Here is a 23,472-nt window from a genome sequence, read left to right as displayed (position 1 = left end):
TTGGGTCATGTGATGTCCCACAAAAAAATTGGGCCCGATCGGTTCAGCCGTTTTTACGGTTATTGGGTACAAACGAACGAACACCAAGACAACCTAAATTTATATATAGAGTATTGTAAAACGAAAACAAATTCGAGAATTTTCAAAATTTAAAGTGACAGACCGGCTATGTAAGGTTTTTGAACTAAGTATGCAGTGTTGTGGACAAATTCAATGGGTGGGTACGTTTTCAGAATCGGTTTTTTTAATTATTAAATAACGACTCCGAAGAATATAGTAAAAATTATACAGTAATCTAATTAGATGGTTAGGAACATATTTGTCATATGAAATTTGTCAATAAATCAATGCTTGAATCACTTATTTCGTTTTCATCATTATATTGAATTTCTTACTTTCTAGGAATTTATTCGTTGATTTCTACAAATTCAATGTCTTCTTTTCAATAATACTTTCAGAAAATCTGCACAAAATCTTTGTGAATAATGAGAAACTAGAACAATGAGAAAATAGAAACTAATAATTGAACAAGATAACTTATTTTCGATGATAAGATTAATTTTTATTTTCTCAACCTGTCCATAAACAACTAATTAGTTTACTGTAGAATTTGGTTTACATTTTTTGTCGTCGTTATTTAATGATTTCAAAAAGAATTCTGGAAACGTAGACATCCAAAAGTACGATTTTGAACGCCGACTATACTCTCAAACTCAGGATTTACAGATCTTTAAAAAGTTTTATGTCTCAAATGAATCCTAAAGAAATTGTCCACAACACTGCATACTCAATTCAACTACCTTACATAGCCGGTCTGTCTCTTTAATAAAAATCGAATTGGGCCCGATCGGTTCAGCCCTTTTTGAAGTTTATTTGATACAAAAACAAACAAACACCCAGACACCAAAGCAAAATATTTATATATATATATATATAGATAGATTATAGAATTGGGAGAATTGGGATCTTCAATAGGGGGTTTCTAAGAAAAGAGGTTTATAGTTCCGATGCATGATAGGAGGGTCCCTGATAAACGGGGCTGGGTGTGGTTTGGGGGGGGGGGGGGTCTCCGATGTTCAAAGGGTTGGATGGTCTTCAATATGAGAAGTTCATGATAAAAGTGTGGTAACGAATCAAAATTTTGGTGTCAACGTTTAACTTTTACTATGAGTAAGTATAAAGTTGAATAAAATTAAGTACCGAAATATTTACCAAAAATAAAACTTAAAAGGATCCAAAAAGGTTAAGTTAGGTTAAAAGTCTGCTAGGGTTAAGTTAATTATTCCCAAACTTAAGTGTTTAAATAACAACTTTTTAATCTTACAACTTTTCTTATGTATTCCATGAAAGCGTACTGCAAATAAGAACTGGTTTTAAACAAAATAAACAAATTATTATTTATGAGTTTTCTCATTGAATTAGTCACTGGATTATACTGACAAGTATCTATGGAATGTTAAATTCAAATTGTATTGGCAATTAGAATCTCTGAATCCTCTAAGTCATTTCTTATCAAACGAAGTGCTAATTAATTTTCACTGATGCATAAGAGACCTTTTTGTTAACTTGTAGTTATGCGAAGATTCGTAAAGTTTTTTTGTTTCGGACACATTATGAACATTTTGAAAGGAATTGAGTTATTGCCATGAATTCTGTTGGTATAAAAAATATAATTTTGGAATTTCAAAGGTCACGGTAGAGATGACCATCGTTTTTTGAACGATGGCATAGTTCAATAAAACGAACGATTTGGATCGTTTAATAAAAACTAAAGTGTTACGACTTGGCTGAAAAAAACTTGTTTCTGTACGAACACATTTTCCAAATATTTTAACGAAAAGATTGCTTTTTTTAACAGACCATTTTTGAAGATCATTTTTAAAATTATATGATTTTTACTGAACATGCTATTTTTTCAACAAACTTTTGGAAAAACTAGTTTTTACTGAAAGAACGATTTTATAGAACTCGCGTTTTTACAGAACGATCGTTCATTAAGAACGAACGAAATACTGGAAAATAAATAACTATTAAAATTAATAAATTCTGTTAAACGATTGAAAAAAACCGATGAACGATGAACGAACGAAATGGAAAAAAGTCTCTAGATTCTTAATGTGTAAGTGCAAGGATGCAAAGATTTGAGGATTAGAAAATATGATTTTTAATTTTTGTTCTTGATTTAATGTTCAGTCATAAAATGCCTCCTGTGGAGCATTCTGGTATTCCAAGTCATGAGGCTGTGAGGACGACATTGTCCGAGCTGAAGGTGGTCGGGAAAGCAATGGAGCTTCCAGTAGTACAAGATACCGTCCACGGACTAGAGATGGTTAAGAACTCTCTCAGGTAAAATTGGAACAAGGGAAGGTTCTCTTGCATAAAATACCAAAAATTCTTATACACTGATTTTTTTTCTCCCAGGACTTGAAGAATTTGGTAATGTTATTAAAATTTTTAGACTCAGATTTTGTTGATTGAATTTTTTCATAGTAAAGAAGAGGGGGTGGGGGGGATTTCACTTATATTTGAATCCAAGGAGCTGGAGTGAATTTGATTTAGAATTTAGCATATTGCAAAATAATCATTAATTTGAGTCTGTTATTTTTCTCGTTATTGTACATAATTTATGAATATTAAGGGATAACGCGCATATAAAGAATGCTGCTAATATGGTAGAGGAGGGAATTAAGGCTATCTCGGTCAACTCTAAGGTTCAGGACGGAGTGCAGAGGGTTCAGGACGGAGTCAAGTTTATCCAAGATAACAAAACCGTACATGGGGTAAAATTTTAAGTTTTTCATCGATTCAAAAGATTGAGTGTGGAGGGGCGCTTATCAAATGCTTGACTTAGCGCTGTCAATTTTGTTATTTCTTGAATTTTAAGATGCAGCAAATATTTAAATTTTATAGAACTGCTCAACTTTTTTGTTAGCAAAACTTCACATCCAAAATTTCAAAAATTGTTAACTAATATTTAACATGTTTTGCAACTCGATCCTTTTCTTCTAATCTTAGTGAGGTGGGGGGGGGGGGGGGGGGGGGGGGGTGCACAGGACTTCCCTCCCCCGTTAGTTGTAAATAGATTCAAATCCCTCTCCATACATAGATTTAAATCCCTTCCTTTATGTAAGGTATATTTCTGTAAATCCTTGCCAACAAATTCAATTTATGAGATAGGGTAACTGTTCAACCCGTGCAGTTTATGTCTTCTAGAATAGGGGTTCTTTTTAAATTGAGCCTTCAATTGAGAAACCGTAAGGAGAGAAAAAGATTGTGCGTCTCTTCCATAAATCCGTCTACCCACTTCCTTTTATTTCTGTTTTTTTTAATAAATAAGTCAGTGTCAGTGTTACCCACATATGATGAGACTAAGAGACCCTGTTCGGAATTGAGTCTTTTTCCTTACATTCATGATTCCCTGCAAGACGCAAGACTTAGTTTAGTGTCCGGTCGTCTTAGTTACTCTTGTTACCAACTCGTTTATACTCTTGTTACCAACTCGTGCATACTCTTGTTACCAACTCGTGCATAATTTACTTTTTTAGTCTCTTCATCTAATTAGTCTTTACCCCAAAGTAACTGTCCATTATTCTAGACAGTTTCCAGCGTGACTGAAAAAATGAAACCACATGTTGACTCTCTAATGAGACAAGTACCTGGAGCTGTGGATAAACTGGACAACTATGCCTGTGGAAGGATAGATAACCTGACCTCTGCTATTCCAGCCCTAGCTGACCCCACCCCACAGCTGGTGGAGTCTACTAAAGAAGCTGTTATTGGATACATTGCTATCATGAACGAATACTTAGCATCATTCACAGCTGCTCAGATATCTCTCTCTATCGTGGATAAATCCCTCTCTGTGGTGGAGATATCAGTCAATTTTTTCAAACCAGATGAACAGGACTCGGGGGTTTTATGCAGGACTTCCAGCAAAATTAGGTTAACTCACTTTTTTATTAACAATTTCCTACCAATTATAAAGCATTTTGTCAGATTCATGACGGTACCCTTAAAAAGCTTTCAATCAAGAATGTATGAGAAATCCAAATTTTTTAAAAAATGTGTTATTTTTAATTATGATATTTTAGTTAAGACACCTAATCCTAAATTTAAGAAACAATTGAGTCAATTGTGAGAGATGTGTCTGTAAAATTGTGAAGATAAGGTGTTAAGGATACTGTTTAGAATCGGGTATGCCTCTTTTAAAATAAAATTAATGATTCTTGCTAAGCTATGTAATCGAAACTGGTATTGTTAAGTTATTGTTTGGTTAATGATTGGTTTTGCTCAGGTCTGTTAGACGTTCTCTCCGTGCATTGAGACGTGCAGGTTCAAGGAGAAACTCAATCCGACGTACTCCGCTCTCCAGGGTTGGATTGCTTGGGAAGGTTGCAAACTTGCTCTCTGTCAACACTGTGCTGAGGATAGCTGGTTTGGAGCTGGTTCCTGTTAAGTAAGTTTTATTTTGCTTATTAAAAGGAGTGTTCGCGGAAATTGAACAGCGGTATAGACTGATACCTGAATTGACAAAGGTCTTGATCTCTATAATTTTCCTTCTATCTGTGTGTATAAAGGTTTAAAACGTCTTCTACCCATAAACGTAGAATCTATAATTAAATTCAGAGTTGCAGTATTCCACCCAAATTCAACATCAGATTTAAGTTAATTTAACTATTAAGGCACCATAGGCCATCCCTTTTCTGAGTGGCATGTCCGATTTACAGCATTACCCCTTAACCTTGGGATGATTAAGGTTGAATGAGCGGCTTGTTTTTTCTTATCAGAATTGTTCAATTGTAGATTAGTTTCTTTGTTACTTGGATTTTAAAGATTAAAAATTTAATCTTTCAGAAAATGTAAGCAATCCATTCCAGAAGTGGTGGACAAGGATGAATCTGTGCCAGGTTTAAAAGATCTCCAGGTAGTTTCTGAAATAGGAATTCTATTTTCCCCTTCTATAATAACTGAAGCATTTGGTTTTAAATATCAGATGTAATGTTATGATTTAGGCAGATCTTGATGGATACAGGAGTGATGAAGATCCCGACTACAACCATCCAGAACACAGTGAGGACAGTGAGGACAGCCTCGACTCAGACGCCCATACGGAGGACGATGAGGCTGAAGAGGACGATGAGGCTGAAGAGGACCAAGTTGACGCGAAGAGCCCGAAAGTATCGTCTGAAATGTTCAACTCTGGACGAAAAGACTCTTCTCTTCTGGACAACTCCTATAATTCAGAAGATTATGAATACAAGTTGTCCGAACAATGAAACTTCTATACCTGATTTTATTTTGATGAATCCGTTCTTAAACTCTGTATTTCCTATTTTACAGTTTATTATGATTTATTCATTATTTTATCATTGTGTAATGTGTATGCAATAATATTTGACTGATGTGTGATGTGTATGTAATAAATTTGACTTATTTTTATACTTTGTTTTCTTTGAAAATGAATTTAAGTCAGTCCTGCTAAATTAATGGATTTTAATTCAGAAAAGAATATAGACAAACTTTATTATGTTTGATTTGGAAATTAATAATTTTTTTATATTGCCAATAGATCACACTCCAGAGCCCTTTTTCTCCCTAAAAGTGCATGAATAATGCTCATACTTAGGAAGACGATAGTTTGGCTGTTGGGTGTCTTGCGGGTAACTCTAACCTGGTTCTAGAGAGCTAAATACCACTCTTTACAAATCCTGCTTGGTGGTATTAAGGGTAGATCATCTACCTTACGCGTTCTTTAGAAGTGTAAATACTGGTATTATGCATGATACCGGTATTACAAAGAGTGGTGTCATCTAAATCCAGCCGCAGGGTGGATTTAGGTAGGAAAATCTACCTTAAATACCGGTATTAGTTTGGTTTGGATAAATTTCTTGGAAAAGAAAGCTCATGAATTACAGGGATGCATCAAATACAGGAATACATAAAAAAACTTTTAGAATGGAAAATAATTTTATAAGCCCCCCTCCCTCCTCCCTCTTTATTTAAAGGTGGGTTCTACTTTTAAATGATATTTTGAATATTAAAAAAAACTTGAGATAAACTTAAAATAACTTATAGACTTTTATAGGCTTTTAAGGCGCTTCGCGCCCATCTTCTATTTCCACCTTTAAATATCCGCGAGTATCTTCTCAATTGTACAAATAAAAAAAATTCGCGGATTTCATAATATTTTTTTCACGAATCTTCAAAATTTTATAAAAAAATAAAAAAATTTTAAACACAAGTTTTTTTTTAAATTTTAATCATTCATAAACCTTCCTTGGGGTCAAGTGATGAGGTCCACAAAAAATATTGATTATTAAATCTTTTATCATAAATAAAGAATATATCATTAAAAGTCGTCTTCAATTATTTAAAAAATTCTTGCTGAGTTAAGTGCTCGAGCATGCGCAATAAAGGAAAACTTCTATAGAATGGATGATAAAACCGGTATTTATAGCTAGGATGACTAAAGAACTCTTCAGCTGTTGCTAGATAATCCTACCCCGAATTAGGCAGCATTAGCGTCTAAAGAATCCGAATTTCCTAAACACTGGTATTAGCGTTAAGAGTGGTATAAGAGTGGTATTAGCTAATACCGCTTTTATACCACTCTTAAGAGTCATCTTTCTAGAACCGGCCTTCTGTGCTAATAGATAATTCACACGACCATGATTGAGGGACATTGTGCGGTCGGTTGCTAGAATATTTAACAGAATGGCCTCTGGTATACCTAGAACAAATATACTTGGTGCAAACCAAATAACATTAGTCCAAATGAACATTAGTCCAAAGGAACATTAGTCCAAAGGAACATTAGTCCAAAGGAACACTAGTCGAAATGAACATTAGTCCAAAGGAACATTAGTCGTAATGAACATTAGTCCAAATGAACGTTATTCCTATCGATCATTAGTCCAATTAATCATCAGTTCAATATGACACCAGTCCAATTAATCATCAGTTCAATATGACACCAGAATGAAATCTCTAAATGCTCCGTTGAGTTAAATAGTTGAGACAAAATGATTTTAAATCGTCTTTCCCCTTTATAAAATTTTCACCAATATTTTTATTGTCGAAGAAAAAAGTTTTACTTTAGTTTATTGATAGAAGTTTGGCGGTGTTTCACGACAGGAAAAACAATTTTTTAACTTTGGGTACTAACGTATAACATCCATAGAAAGAGTAGACTACATTTTCTCTTGAAACAATTTTTACATTCAGGGTGTCCCACGAAACATGACGGTGACAAATCTTGTACTTCAATATATCTTAATCTGTGATTGATTTTACTATAACAATACTTCCATAAATGTTTTGTTTATTATTCTCTTTGGTATCAAACAACTTATAGATTATAGAAGAAGGCATTTAAAATATTCACCAACTGTCATGTTTTGTGGGACACCCTGTATATATGTAGTTGTATTTTCCTCTAATCGGTATATATGTTTATGAAATGAACCCACCAATATCGTGTTAAAAAGACAGTAAAAAAACTTTTATTGATAATTGCCTTGAAAAAAATAATTTGATACTCTTAATAGCTTAAAAATTGTAATCAATGCTATTTTTAGCGTAAAATTTTGTTTCTTTAGTATAAAATTTCGTTTTCTTTTGGGTAAAATTTTTTCTTCTACGATTTAAAAAATACTTAAGATGGAATGTTCGCAGTGATGAATAGCTAGGTGATACACCATTGATACAAAAATGTGAAGAAAGTAAATGTAATCTATGATATATCATTGAGATCTTGAACAATGTTTTAGAGGCTTTGATATTATCTTACTGTAATCTAGAGGAACAAACTGAACACCATTTTAGTACCAAGTCCAACCGCCGCGCTCATCGAGCGCTGCAACCAGGCCAGGGGGCGGCCATTACAGTTTGCACAAACGAAGCCAAGTTTAAGCTCCGTTCTTTTCTACATTTCTACTCGACTGTACTTTCAAATGTTAGATTCCAAAATTTAGCAAAATCATCTTTAAAATTTCATAAATCTGATTTCATAAAAGTACGTTTTTTGTCAAAGTCACATATGTTCTTTGTGAGTTTTATTTTAGCTTATTGACGGTTTTTGCAATTCATCTTTCAACATTAATCTTTTATTTTTCTCATTCTAAATCAGATGAATATATAATCTATAATCATGCATAACATTGAATTATCAGCTGCATATCATTTTTCTTCTTTAATGCAAGGTTATAATGCAAAGAAAGGTGTACACATCTTTTGTACTGCAATATACTGTCTCTGGGCGGTAATGTAAACACAAGACGGATGTCGAAGCCTGCAATGGGATCCATCTTTCACATGAAAAATCGATGAAATATTCTGGTCATAGGAAACTATTATGTGAACTATCAAAATTTTCAAAATTTAATGCTTTTAACTTCCTCGGATACTAAACGAACACTGATGCATCTATTCTTGTTTACAAATTTCGCCCAAAGAGAACTGGTTTCAATATGTACGCAGAGTATACACGACCGCAATTAACTTTCCTTGCATTATAACCTTACCCAGCATGAATATATATAAATATATACAGCGTGAAATAACGACGTAAGTTCAATATAAAATTTCATGCTTGGCCGCACATTTTCTTCTAACTTCAATTTCCATTGGAAATAGAAAATAACTTAAATTTCCGTTGAAATCGGATTATTTCGAGACAACGTCAGTTTTCTTCTGTCACTTTTTAAATATGTATCCGGAATATATGTATCCGGAATATGTATCCGGAATATATGTTTCCGGAATATATGCATCCGGAATATATGTATCCGGAATATGTATCCGGAATATATGTATCCGGAATATGTATCCGGAATATTTGTATCCGGAATATATGTATCCGGAATATATGTATCCGGAATATATGTATCCGGAATATATGTATCCGGAATATATGTATCCGGAATATGTATCCAGAATATATGTATCCGGAATATATGCATCCGGAATATATGTATCCGGAATATATATATCCGGAATATATGTATCCGGAATATATGTATCCGGAATATTTGTATCCGGAAGATATGTTTCCGGAATATATGCATCCGGAATATATATATCCGGAATATATGCATCCGGAATATATGTATCCGGAATATATGTATCCGGAATATATGTATCCGGAATATATGTATCCGGAATATATGCATCCGGAAGGTCTGAATACATATTTTGCATTTTAGAGTTGTGCTTCTCAATAATGATTTCAACCTATTTTGCAAGTAAAGCACCAACTTAGTTAAAGAAAAAGGATAAAAACTAATAAAACGATGTACAACCGAAAGACGATTGGAAAAAATATGACGATCCCTAGATTTAGTTAAGCCTTCTGCTTTAGACACAGTAATTTAATGTCTTATCAAATGAGTTGTCAAAGAAAAAAAAAGTTTACAGTTGCAGGAAAAAATAAATGTAAGGAAAAATACAGCATAAAGTTCGTACAGTCGTCTCTTAAAGGGAGTGACCGGCTATGTAAGATAGTTGAACTGAGTATGCAGAGTTGTGGAAAACTTCTTTCCGATTCATTTGAGACATATTAAACCTTAAACAGATCTTTAACAAGTTTAATATGTCTCAAATGAATCCGAAAGTTTTCCACAACACTGCATACTCAGTTTAACTGCCTTACATAGTCGGTCACTCCCTTTAAGTCTCATTTCTAGGTAAGTAATCCAGTATGATTGACGGCCAGGCAACTTAAAGGGAGTTTTCACGAAAAATGAAAGAGTATAGGCTTACGTAGAAAAATATTCCATTGTCTTAATTCTGTTGTGTCTGTAAGGAGAAAATTGTTAAAAAGGACAGTCATACCGAAGAACGTATAAAGTGCCAATAAAGATTCAGAGTTGCAATATTTACGACTCAAATCGTTTAAAATGATCAATTTAATTCCACACAAATCATTCAGATATTGCAACCTATAATCATTGATTTTTTTTGCACCGCCTAGATTTTCTGAAATAAAATAAAGGAACCAGTGGTCGAACTTAAAGAATTTGAGCGGCGGCTTAAATTTAAGCCGCGGCTTAAATATGGTTGGTTCCACTTAAAACTGTATCAAATGCTTCAAGATTTAAGCTGGCGCTTAATTTTTAAACCGGGTTTTGGCGGGTTTAAGCCGCGGCTCAAATTCTTTAAATTCGGCCTCATGTAAACCACATGCATGGCTCTACTGATTTTCCCAATTCTTAAGTCAATTGTGTGATTCTGTACTACTATGTCTCTTTTTTCTTAAATTTTATAATTTTAACAAATATTAATTTTTTTTGTAAGATAAATATATATTTTCCCAGAATGGTTTTCAATATTTTTAACTTTTATCACTTTATTTTCTATTTTCAATACGGTTATATAAAATATTAGATTTTTTACATCGAACCTCTCATTGAGGCAGAGATTTTAAAAAGAGCCAAAGTTATTGAAATGAGATTTCTTAATATTGGAATTTTTAAACATCCTTGCACAAAGAAATTTGTTTGCTTTATTACAACTAGAAAAGTATAAAAAAATAGTTTTTTTTAATAATTTCAAAAAATTTGAAATAATGCGACATCTGATATAGATCTTATATTTAGAAGTTGTGACGTAATAATTTAAGTTTCATATTGACAGTATTTAGCAAATATCGGGTAACACGATATTCTGTAAACCTGCTTGTATGTTATTAACAATCTATGTTTGTAAACTTATACATAAAACCATTATTCATTCAAACATATGCGTTTCAATAGAATATGTAGCATGATTAGCCTAAATCATGTGGTTTATACCCAAGTAACAAAAGTGAGGAATTTCCCCAGATTCTCCAACCGTGGTGACTTTCTTTCCGAGGAATTTCTCGAGAATCATTTCCTGTAACTGATTCCTCGGAAATTCTCGAGAAATTCTCCAGAATTGGACCCTAAGATGAGAGATTTTTGTGGGATCACAGTTTTGAGACTCAGTTTCGAGAAATTCCTAGAAATTTCTCCGGAATTTTTCTCCATGAAATTCATCAGAATTTCTCCGGAATACTTCTCCGGAAATTCCTAAGAAATTCTTAGGACTTGGTCACCATGTTTACGGATTTTTAGGGGAATTTATTATGAGAATTAGTTTCGAGAAATTCCTGGGAATTTCTCCGGAATTTAACCCCAATTAAATCCTGAGAATTTCTCCTGATTAGTTCTCCGGAAATTCCTGAGAAATTCTTATGAGTTGGTCACCATGTTTACGGATTTAAAGGGGAAATTAATAAAAGAATTAGTTTCCTGGGAATTTCTCCGGAATTTCACCCCAAGAAATTTCTGAGAAATTCTCCTGAATCCTTCTCCAGAAATTCCTCAGAAATTCTTAGGACTTGATCACCAAGTTTACGGATTTTTAGAGGAATTAGATAAGAGTTATGCAGTAGAGTACATTAATACAGTATGTTCCCTAGACTATCCTTTTCAATTTCGAATTTTTTAAAGCTTTTAAATAAACTTTATAAAATGAATTAGGTGAATAAAAAACATCATTTGATTTATAGTTATAACGGAAAATCATCGTTTGTAAAGTAATGAAAGGCTTAGAGTCTATGTGAAATGATCATTGGTCAATTATGAAACCAGCCTATTTCATAATTTGGTTTTCTTTTAATATTAATTTTAGATTTTCTATAAAATGATTTTTGAAGAAAAGTGGTACGAAAACGGAGGGCCATGTATTATTTCTTTATCCTCCAGAATACGATTTATCCTTATAAAGGATAATAACTATTTCTATACATATATTTATGACTATTTATTGCATATTTCTTTCCTGTAATCAGAGGTTTAATTCAATTTGTATTACACAATATTTGAGTTTTTCCCCAAACATTGACTTTCTAATCCCTATATCTAATCTAACCCGATAAAATAATCTAAGCTTGAAATATCAAAGTTAAGTTGCAAAGTTGAAGGGATTAGAAAAATTGAGTTTGTGGCAAAGCATCAATTTCTAATTGAAAGGATCAGTTCTTAATTCAGAAAAGGTTTAAAAAAAAGAATCAGTTCAATTAATATCATTCAATTAATTAAATTTTTAACTCTGAGTGGGTTCAGTTGGTTTAAGCGAAGAATATTTTAATAATGTCTAAATATGGAAACATATCAGATGAAAGAAGTAAGTATAATTGGTAACGATCGATTCATTTCTGATTTAACCTATATTTATAATTCAATTATTCATAAAAAAGGCGGGAGGGAGGGGGGGGGGGGTGAATCTTAATCCCTCCACTCCACTGGAATTAAGGAGAAGATAAAATTTATTCAACGAATTACTGGGCCGACTTAATGACCTCGTAGTTTCTCTAGTTTAGATTTTACGCATATTTGATCTTAATGTGAACTCTTTAATAAGAGGAATTATAATTAAAAACATGTCAGGTTTAAATTTATCGAACAATTTACTTTGGTTTAACCTAGAGCTAATTAGAATTTAATTGTTGGAGGAACTAGGTAGGTTTTAAAATATTCCAAAAACTGCAAAATTGTCAATCTTTAAATTACTTTTGCTCAAAAGTCAAGAAGTTTCAAGGTAATAATGTCAATAACGATGATATTATGCAATTATTGTACCCTAGCTGAAGTGCCCGGCATTGCCCGTGGAATGAAAAAAAACTTATTTTCGAGAAAAAAAATTAGATTTTTGAAAACAAAATTCTAATTTTGAAAAAAAAAAAATTCGTTTAAAAAAATGTTCTCTCAAAAAATTTCAGCGCATTCGGTCCAGCCGTGAGCAAACAGCTGTGTTATATAGACTAAAAATAGAATCTTAAAATGAAATGAGTAATATCATTTTTTTGTTCCAAAGAATGCCATGATGTTGAGTTAATAATCTTGCTTTAGGGTTGAATTATGTAAATTTATTATAAAAAGTTAAATTTAGTTGGCTAGCTCTAGATGTATTTATTCAAATCCATGCTGATAGACACACCCATTAATTTAATATTTTCTACTACTGTCAAATCTCAATTATTTTCCTTTTATCTATTTTATATTTATCTTCATTTCATCATTCATATCTACAAATATATTAAATACTAGGCTTTTAGGCTATCAACTATTAATCTATTTATAAATTTAGCTTGTCTGTCTGTCAGGATGTTTGTATCCAATAAAGGTCAAAACTGCTGAACCGATTAGGCCCAAATTTTGTGTAGGACATCACGTGACCACAGGAAAGGTTTATGAATGATCAAAATTAAAAAAAAATTGTGTTTGTTATTATTTTGGAAAAAATCTTGAAAATGTTTGAAATCCACGATTTTTTTTTATAAAATCCGCGAAATTTTATTTTCTTTGTTTTAAAATGTACACAAAGAGAACATGTTAACAATTCAAATAGAAGCCTAGTAATTTTAAAGGCTCCATTTGTAATTATTCTAAAGTTTTTAAGGACTTTTTAACTTTGTGCATTTTTAAATACAAGAAATATGACATTTTTTACAGGCAAAAATTTTCAATTTTGACGTTCGGTTCAGTCGTTTTTGGATACAGACAGACAAACACAGACAAGCAAAGTATATATACAAAAATCTATCTTTGTCATGCCTTAAAAATTGAACAAATACTTTTTAAAAGGAAGAAAATATCAGCAATTTTTTTAAAACCATAGAGATTCGAAGAGTAAGAAGAAGGATTAAAAAAATTCGGTTATGGTTGAAGTCCCAAAATTCGGAATTGTAATATCATCAACATAAGGAAAACAACTGTATTCTCTAAGTTTCAAAGAAAATTTTAGAAAAGGTCATTCATATATCACGCGGTACTCTTTTAACCTTATTCTGATGAGTTAAATGGAAGATATAATCGTTTTTATACCCGTAAAGGGGTTAATTCTCACAATTTCTTCCATCGTTTATGGAACAAGAAATTCGCATATTACTTTTACTACTTTTAAAAACTATAATTTTAAGATGAATCATCCATAATCATATAAACGAGACCGTTGAGAAATGTTAACACCCCTTTAACGCCCGTTAAACACTTTTTCAAAACATCCTTCTCATTGTGCACAATACTATTTACAAAGTGCGTAGTTAATTTCCTCTTAGTGAAAGAATTTCTATTTTTAAAACATTTTTTTCGCTTCATTCTCTGGTTGAACGCAGAACATTGTATACCCGGAAAACTTGGATAAATTTTATTTTAGCAAAAGATTTTATCCAACTTTTTTATGTATTTTGATAAACAAACCAGAAAGAACGTCAAACCCTATTTTATGATCAGAATGGAGAAAGGGAGTATTGGAGTTATGGAACTAAGAAAGAGAGTTAGGAAGTTCAGTAAAAGAGTTGGGAAGTTAAGTAAAGTAGTTAGGGAGCTGAGTAAATGGGTCAGGAAGCTGAGTAAGAGAGTCAGGGAGCTAGCTATGTAATGAAATTAAGTAGAAAAGTAAGGAAGTTTGGAAGAATAGTAATGGAGTTAGGGAGGTCAGTAAGGGAGTTAGGGAGTTAAATAAGGGAGTTAGGGAGATGAGTAAGGAAGTTAGGGAGCTCAGTAAGGGAATTGGGGAACTGGGTAAGGGAGTCAAGAAGATGATGAGTAAGGGAGTTAAGGAGATGAGTAAGAGAGTTAGGGAGCTCAGTAAAGGAGTCAAGGAGCTGAGTTAGGGAGATAGTGAGCTGAGTAAGGGAGTTAGAGAGCTGAGTAAATGAGTTAATAATCTGGCTAAGGGAATCGGGGAACTGAGTAAAGGAGAACAGGAGATAATTAAGGGAGTAGAGAGCTAAGTAAAAGGAATCAAGAAGCTGGAAAAGGGTATCAAGGAGCTGAGTAAAGGAGTTAAGGAGCTGAGTTAGATATTTTGGTACACCCCACCTCTTTAGCTGGTGAAGATGCTGTAGCTGGATATATTTTGGTACACCCCATCCTTTAGCTGGAGTATATACTGTAACTGGATATATTTTGGTACACCTCACCTCTTTAGCTGGTGTAGATGCTGTAGATGGATATACTGTTGTACGACGCGGCCCTTTAGCGGGTGTAGATGCTGTAGCTGGATATATTTTGGTACACCATACCTCTTTAGCTGAAGTAGCTGCTGTAGCTGGATATATTTTGTACACCCCACCTCTTTAGCTGATGTAGTTGCTGTAGCTGGATATATTTTGGTACACCACACCTCTTTAGCTGATGTAGTTGCTGTAACTGGATATATTTTGGTACACCACACCTCTTTAGCTGATGTAGTTGCTGTAGCTGGATATATTTTGGTACACCACACCTCTTTAGCTGATGTAGTTGCTGTAGCTGGATATATTTTGGCACACCACACCTCTTTAGCTGATGTAGTTGCTGTAACTGGATATATTTTGGTACACCCCACCTCTTTAGCCGGAGTATATACTGTAGCTGGATATATTTTGATACACCCCACCTCTTTAGCTGATGTAGTTGCTGTAACTGGATATATTTTGTTCACCCCACCTCTTTAGTTGGTGTAGATACTGTAGCTAGATATATTTTGGTACACCCCACCTCTTTAGTTGGTGTAGATACTGTAGCTGGATATATTTTGGTACACCCCACCTCTTTAGCTGGTGTAGATACTGTAGCTGGATATATTTTGTTCACCCAACCTCTTTAGTTGGTGTAGATACTGTAGCTAGATATATTTTGATACACCCCACCTCTTTAGTTGGTGTAGATACTGTAGCTGGATATATATTGATACACCCCACCTCTTTAGCTGGTGTAGATGCTGTAGCTAGATATATTTTGATACACCCCACCTCTTTAGTTGGTGTAGATATTGTAGCTAGATATATTTTGGTACACCCCACCTCTTTAGTTGGTGTAGATACTGTAGCTGGATATATTTTGGTACACCACACCTCTTTAGCTGGTGTAGATACTGTAGCTAGATATATTTTGGTACACCCCACCTCTTTAGTTGGTGTAGATACTTTAGCTAGATATATTTTGGTACACCCCACCTCTTTAGTTGGTGTAGATACTGTAGCTGGATATATTTTGGTACACCCCACCTCTTTAGCTGGTGTAGATACTGTAGCTGGATATATTTTGGTACACCACACCTCTTTAGCTGGTGTAGATGATGTAGGTTGATGTTAAGGAGGTAAAGTATATGTTTATGTTAAGAGTGGGGGTGGGCGGGTTTAACAAATGTATTGAATAGTTCTAAGGCGTGGTTCATTCAAGGTTTCTGCGACTCATTTCTAGCAATTATTAATATTTTGTTGATGCTTTCGGAGCTTTGATTCATGAAGCGTTGTTTAACAAATATAAATACTTGGATCTTTTAATCAAATAGTTTTCTTTGTCTCTTGAAGTATTTCAACTGGTCTTGACAAAAATATTTTTTCTTTATTTGGTCTCAAGTCCCAAATAAAGAAACTCTGGTATTTATTTCATGAAAATAGAAGTATGGAGGAAAAAAACTCTTGTTTCTACCACACTTTCCTTTTGAACATTATTATACTTTTTATTTTTTTCTTAATTTTAGGCAATGGAGATGTAAAATTTTAAGGATTTTGTTGTTATTTGTGGATTTCCAAATAAACATGTGACTGAATTTTTTCAGAGGAAATTGTTTAATTTCTCCTGATATTCTGTTGGTTTAGAACTTCTAAGGGTTTCCTTATTAAGGATGGCATGATGACGATTTATCGGTATTCAAGGTGTTTTGACTATAATTGGAGCCCTAAGAGAATCTAAAATGCAAAATAGAGCATACAGTTTTGTTATAGGATCAAGTCTTTTAAAAGTTGTAAATCTTGAATTTATAATTGTCGTTATTCATTCAAACAGTTATTCTTTTTGCTTTACAAATAAATATTATTTAGCAAAGTATTTGAAATTTAAACGTCACAGACAACAATGAGAATGTTTTTATTTATTCAAATACAAGGCTACCCACAAAGGATAAGACTCCAAAGACGACCTAAAACTTTAAAATATGACGATCCTAAGATAAAATTTTATGATTTAGCAAAGAAAGTAACAAGTTTAAAGTTGCAAGAAACCATGAATATAGGGAACCAGACGGTATAATGTCCGTACAGGGAACCAGACAGTATAATGTCCATACTGACCGTACATATGTAGCTGATTTCTCATCCTTTGTGGGCCTTGTATAAGTTTCACACAATTTTTCCGACCTACTTGACCAGAAAATAAATTTGAAAACTTACCTTTTATCTAAAATTCAGAAACCGAACTAATCACTTTTCCAAAACATAAATGAAAGTCTCAAAGATTAAATTGAATAAAGGTTTTAAAGAAACCTTTCTTAATTCCATATCAAATATTATCAAAACCATAAAAATACTATAGAAGGAGTAAAGGCTTTTGAAGTAATGAAATTAACTCCTTAAAATTAAATTTGTAAAGCCGTCTGGTGTCTACACTCTAAGGTCTAAAATTATATGTGTAATATGTAAACATGAGTGTTACTTAAAAGGAGGAATGAAAGGGAAGGCAGGTGTTGTCAATGGTTAAAAAAAGGCTGTTCAATTTGTAAATAATCCACAGAATATTTTTCTGATTTGATATTTAAAAAGATGGTTTGTAAATAGGCATGTTGGATTATAATTTGGAGAAATATGTGGACTGTGGGATAAAGTGCAAAATTGTCTTAATATCTTAAATCTCAGAATTTTGAAGTTTACACTAAATCTTAAAACAAAAAGAATTCAATGTTTTTTAAATTTTAGCAACTATTGGGAATTACCTTTTTTTTATACCAATTTAGTATTTTAGGATTTTATTTATGTAAAGGGTATGTTAACAAAGTTTAAAAAAACACAATACTGTCAATAGGGATGGGCCAGGTTCATGTAACAGAAACTTTTAATGTTTTTAGACTTTCAAAAGTTTTACGACAATATGAGAAGGTTCCAACATTTTAAAACTTTATTCTAGAAGTTTGCTTTTATCAAACATGCAGATTTGTTACCCTAGAAGAAAATATAAGGCAAAAACGATCGTTTTAAAACAATCGTTTTGGGTTTTTTTAAAAGTTAGATTTTGGTTCGTTTTGCCTAGGATAACAAATTTGCATGTTTTATAAGGCAAACTTCTACAGAATACAATTTGAAATCATTGGACCCTTCTCAGATTGTCGTAAAACCTTTTAAAAGTATAGATTGTAAATATATTTGTATAGATTGTAAATGTATTTGTATAGATTGTAAATGTATTTGTAAAGAAGTTTAAAAATCTAAAAAGTTTCCGTAAAACAATCTAGCTATTGCCCATCGCTAACTGTCAGCCAATAGATGCAGATGCTATCCAGTAAATTTTGAACAGGAACGAAATTTAATTTATTGGAGAGAGGTGGCTGAACTACGTATGTGCCACCAATTCAAATCACCAATCACCAATTCAAAGTTAAATCTTCATAAGGATTTGAACCGGCGATTTGAGATTAGAACCGGCGGTAGGTAGTTCAATTAATTAAACTTGGTCCCGTCCCATGAGTTTGAAAATTACTCCTTTTCAACTGAAGCTTCTCGCAAATTAAAAATGTACAAAAAGCACAAGTGCAGTTGGTTGTGTAAAGCCCAAGGTCAAACCGCTGTTACACTTCAAAGTCATATCGAGTCTTAAAAAGTAATGCATAACTTTCTTTAGTTCTCTAAATCTAAGTGGTGATGATCTACAAGTATAATTGAATATGAGAGCAATTTTAATCAAAACAAAGATGGATTTAAACATGAAAATAAAAACTTTACATGTGTAATAAACATTAATCTCAATTCTAAGAAAAACTTTAATGCACAAATTTTTTAAAGAGATTTTTTACCATACACATTTTTTTCCTGTTATTTCAAAAATCAAGATGGAAGGGGTTAAAGGGGTTAAATCCTTCCTCTATATAGTATAAAAAAGATTAGAAGACACTATGTTGGTTGAAAAGGTTTCTAACTACATCTAAACAAAGTAATTTTGTAAATATGTTTAAAAAATGTTTTACTATGAATTCCCCTCTTTAAAAATACTCATTTTGTGATATATATATTATCCGGATCATCCGGTTTTCTAAAATGATTATATACCACCACTAAACGTTACAACAATATTGCAATGCAAATTCCTGCATAGAATAGAATACATCTAAGGATTCATAAATGGAATATATTACTGTTGCCAATTGTATAATATTCACAGAGATAAATTCTTTGTTTTGCAAACATGGCATAGATTGAACCATACTTGAAATACAGAAAGACCCAAAACGAAGACGACATTAAAGCAATAAATAAGTGTATTTGATGTTGTTACAAAGCAAATAGGTATACCAGAGTAACATATCAAATAAATTATTAAGTACTAGCCTTAGAGGGCGCTTCGCGCCCATCTTCTAAATTAATTGTGAACATGTTCTCTTTGTGTACATCGTAAAGCAAAACAAAAATAATTCGCGGATTTTCACAAAAAAATTTCAAAAATTTAATGAAGATCGAATTTTGATAGAGACAAATATTTGAAATTTTGATCATTCATAAACCTTTCCTGTGGTCACGTGAGGTCCCACAAAAAATTTGGGCCCGATCGGTTCAGCCGATTTGACGTTTATTGGATACAAACAAACAAACACACAGACAGACAAGCCAAATTTAAATATAGAAGATGGGTTTGTTCACTAGAATGGAGTTTTCTGATTCTCATTGTAAAAATCTCCTTCTTATCGCACATTCATCCAATTACCAACCATATTAAACATCTGCTTTTGGTTCTTACCATTTAAAAAAAAATATTTTATCAAAAGCTTATTAATTCATCAAATTAGATTTTGGTAAGCTTTAAAAAATGCGGTAATTACAGGGTAACGATATAATTCTGGACCATGCCCATCTTTAAATTAACGTTCTCATGGAATCAAGTCGACAGTCTTTTTAAGTACATGCCCCCTGGCCTAAACATGTGATTTTAGAGAATCATTCACTTATCATTTAAATATTTGATTATTTAAAAAATCTGGTTTGTCCTTTTTGAGTGCTGGTGCAACATTTATTTTAAAACAAGCTTTGTCATTAGATAGCTAGTAATTTTTCTTTCAATTTTCATGTTTAGTGATCCATCCTGTGTTTGATTTGATCATTGGGTATTGGCTCTAAATACACACAAATGAATCAGTACAAAATCAACAGTTTTAAAGTTAATCAAAGCTGGGAACTATTGTATCGTGGATATTATCAAGATCAATGTTTAAGCTCGATCTTTTGTTAATCCGGGTTATTTTTTGTTTTGAACGCATATCCCATTTTTCACAAGAACACTTTAAAGTTAATCAGAGCTGGGAACTATTGTATCGTGGATATTATCAAGATCAATGTTTAAGCTCGATCTTTTGTTAATCCGGGTTATTTTTTGTTTTGAACGCATATCCCATTTTTCACACGAACACTTTTGATATCACCATAAAATCTTTAAGATTTCTAAACTCAAATTTATAGATCGTAATTCATTTCTCTTGGAATACGTGGGATTTAAGTATCAACATTCAAGCGCATCCGCCCTAAGCCTTAATTCATTCATACGACCCCCCCCCCCACAACAAATTCCGGCCGATCATGTAAACCGTCTTTCCAAAAATATTTTTAAAACTATTAATCATTTATTTAGTGGTATCATTTCAGAATACTAGCTTGGGAACCAGCTTAGGAACTTGGAGTTTTCTCTATTTCTGAAGATCAACCCACTAAATTTAGAATTGTTTAACCAGTCTCAGAACATTCCGGAAGTTATGCCAATCAAAAATCTAAATTTTAGGCATCGGTCCACGATTCATGAGTTATGATCGGACATCCACATATCCAAACAGTATGTTTTGATCCAGCTCTAAACTTATATATTAAATCTAGCTCTCCTGAGCCCGCGATTTCAAAGCTTTTACTCGGGTCGTTTTTTTAAACCCAGCTTTTAGACCCAATCTTAGACCCAATCTTAGACCCAACTCTGCCGACAACGTCACGTGATTGACAGCTTTGAGATCTTAGGCTCGACTTGTGTTGTTAGGCCTAATGAAATAAAAAACTAACTTGGTTGGTTTTGGTAGAGAATACTAGGCTCGCTGTTGTGTCTTGTTCTTATCAAAACCAGGAATGCGCCAATTCCAACCATAAAAATCCGCCAAATTCAACAGTTTTCAGAACTCAATAAGAGTGAAAAATTAGATGCAACTTAATTCCAAAAGCCCATGCAGTGAATAAGGCCCAACGACAGCTTAGACAAAAGTTGTATTTTCTTGATTTTTTAAAATCGCAAGCTCTGATATAATCAGTCAAACGGAAACGGGCAAAAACTCCCTAAATTATGAGTTACTTGAAATTAAGACAAACGTCTCTTCGTATATTACGCAAAAAAAATCTACAAAAGATCTAAAACATTAAGATTAAAGAGTTTTCATGCAAGGAAAAAGAAATAATTCCAATTAATTCTATTCTAGAAAATTAAACATTTGTTTTACAAAAGGTTCCCGCCCCCCCCCTCTATCCTCCTCTCCACCCTTTCCTCCGTGGAGTTCATCTTAACATCCTGTTTCTTTCAATCTTTTCTAGTCCGACACATCTTAATCTTAAGCATAGTTAATTTACTTGATCAAACATACAGAAATGAACAGAAAAGAAGAGTATGGTACGGACTAATGTATGAAACTAAGTAATTAAAAAAATGTTGCTTAAAATAATTGAAGTTTCAGATTAAAGAAAGTAATTAAAACTCCCACCATTGAAACCTGTGAAAGTCTTTTTTAAAGATTTTTATATTTTTATATTTTCCAATATATTGGGCAGCGTTGTACTTAAAATTTGTACAATACTGCAATACATGTATCTATATGTAGTAATATTTCACATGTCATGTATGAATTTCTAAGTATTGGATAACAGCAAGGAATTGAGTTTTTGCCGCAAACTCTTATTTTCTAATCCATATCATTTTGGTAACAGAATGTCGTAGACTATGATGTTTGTACGTAGGAGTAAATAATCTGAGTTTGAATTATCTTAGATTTGCACCATCAGTTGTCAAAGATATAACAATTAGAAAATTTTATTCTGTGTCAAAGTACTTTAAAGACTTGCTAATTCAATCGAAGCATACAACTTTAGAATTGTGGATATCGAGATCAATGTTTGATCTCCTCTTTTAGTTAATCTGCAGAATAATATAATCTTTATTTTGATATCCAAGAAAGTATCTAAAATGCAACCAATCAGAGTGTCGATTGTAGAAATCAAACAGCCAATCAGAATCGGAGAAATTTTGAAATTTTTCCCGCGATCAATTAGAGAACTTTTATTGGTTGGTAGCCAGCATGGACATCAAAAAGAGAGGATTAAGAATAAAATCAAAAGCGTCCGCAGTGGATACAGAGATTTAGAAATCAGCATTAAGGGTATCCGATTCTAAAGTTTTCATCTGTGAAGAGTAAAATTATATACTTTTATGCAAACAAAGAGTGAAGACAATGCATTATGAGCTTTATTTTGGAAATGTAAACTGGTCAAATCGCGCATAATACAAATCCTAATTGCTAATACATGCTTGTAATGAATTATAGAATCATGCTAGTAATATCTTTATTATCTATGTTCGTTTATCTATCATATCTATGCTTATTGTTGACCGTGACCGGCCATTCCGGTCAGTTCTATTTACCTGTATTAATAAATTAGTATAGTAGCAATAGTCGATTTAGACAAACGTATAGAGAGCCAGAGTTTTGGCTAGAGATTGAGTCAGAGAGACTGACATTAGACTTAGAGTCAAGTATTAGGAGATTGATCGGGACCTAGATGTATTACATCCTAGCAAAGCTTCTGTTTTAAAGTCTAAATTATAAACTATGCATGCAAACAAAAACTTTATTTTGTAAATATAAGGATCTTGAATATCTCCAATTAATTTAATTTCTCATCCCAATATCTTAGCAACAACTAATTAAATAGTAAATAAGAGTAATATTTTTAGCCAATGATAACTTTATTTAAAAGGAGAAATTAAAAGTTATAAAATTGGTAAACTCAGTAAAAGTGCTTTTTTAAACCCCTCTGAAGTGAATTATTGTAAAAGCGGAGCTGATGATGAAAAGTGTGAAGTATGATAAATTATGCAAACTACTCCATTAATTTGAACCATCAGACAAGATTAATTCCCTCCATTAGACAAAATTAAAGAAATCAACCAAACTGTGCAGAAACTTTAGCGGAATATTTCCTCGTTTAATCGGTCTCCATGGAGTACTTTTGGACAAAGAGATGTTCGTTCAGAGACGGAGTATAGGTTTGGTCAGGGTTCAGATAGAGAATATCGAGTAAGGTTAGGTTAGGGTTAGGATTAAATATATGGAGTATAGATTAGGGTTAGCATTGAGTATACAGAGTATAGGCTAAGGTTGAGTATACGGAGTATGGGTTAGGGATGAGAATTCAGAGTAATGGTTAGGATTGAGTATACAGAGTATAGGTTAGGGTTG

At 32.8% G+C, this 23,472-nt stretch overlaps 1 protein-coding gene across 1 annotated transcript; it reads left to right on the top strand.

The window, feature by feature from the left end:
* The first annotated feature begins 2,164 nt into the window (after positions 1-2,164).
* LOC111700585 (uncharacterized) lies at positions 2,165-5,439 on the top strand. Its single transcript, XM_023471551.1, has 6 exons — positions 2,165-2,346; positions 2,639-2,780; positions 3,596-3,942; positions 4,295-4,456; positions 4,855-4,924; positions 5,013-5,439. Exons 1-6 carry the CDS (start codon positions 2,186-2,188, stop codon positions 5,274-5,276), a joined length of 1,146 nt encoding a protein of 381 aa, XP_023327319.1. The 5' UTR covers positions 2,165-2,185; the 3' UTR covers positions 5,277-5,439.
* The last annotated feature ends 18,033 nt before the right edge of the window (positions 5,440-23,472 follow it).

The sequence above is a fragment of the Eurytemora carolleeae genome, unplaced genomic scaffold (assembly GCF_000591075.1).
Source record: "Eurytemora carolleeae unplaced genomic scaffold, Eaff_2.0 scaffold303, whole genome shotgun sequence".
Lineage (NCBI taxonomy): Eukaryota > Metazoa > Arthropoda > Copepoda > Calanoida > Temoridae > Eurytemora > Eurytemora carolleeae.
This window is presented reverse-complemented; position numbering and strand designations above follow the sequence as displayed.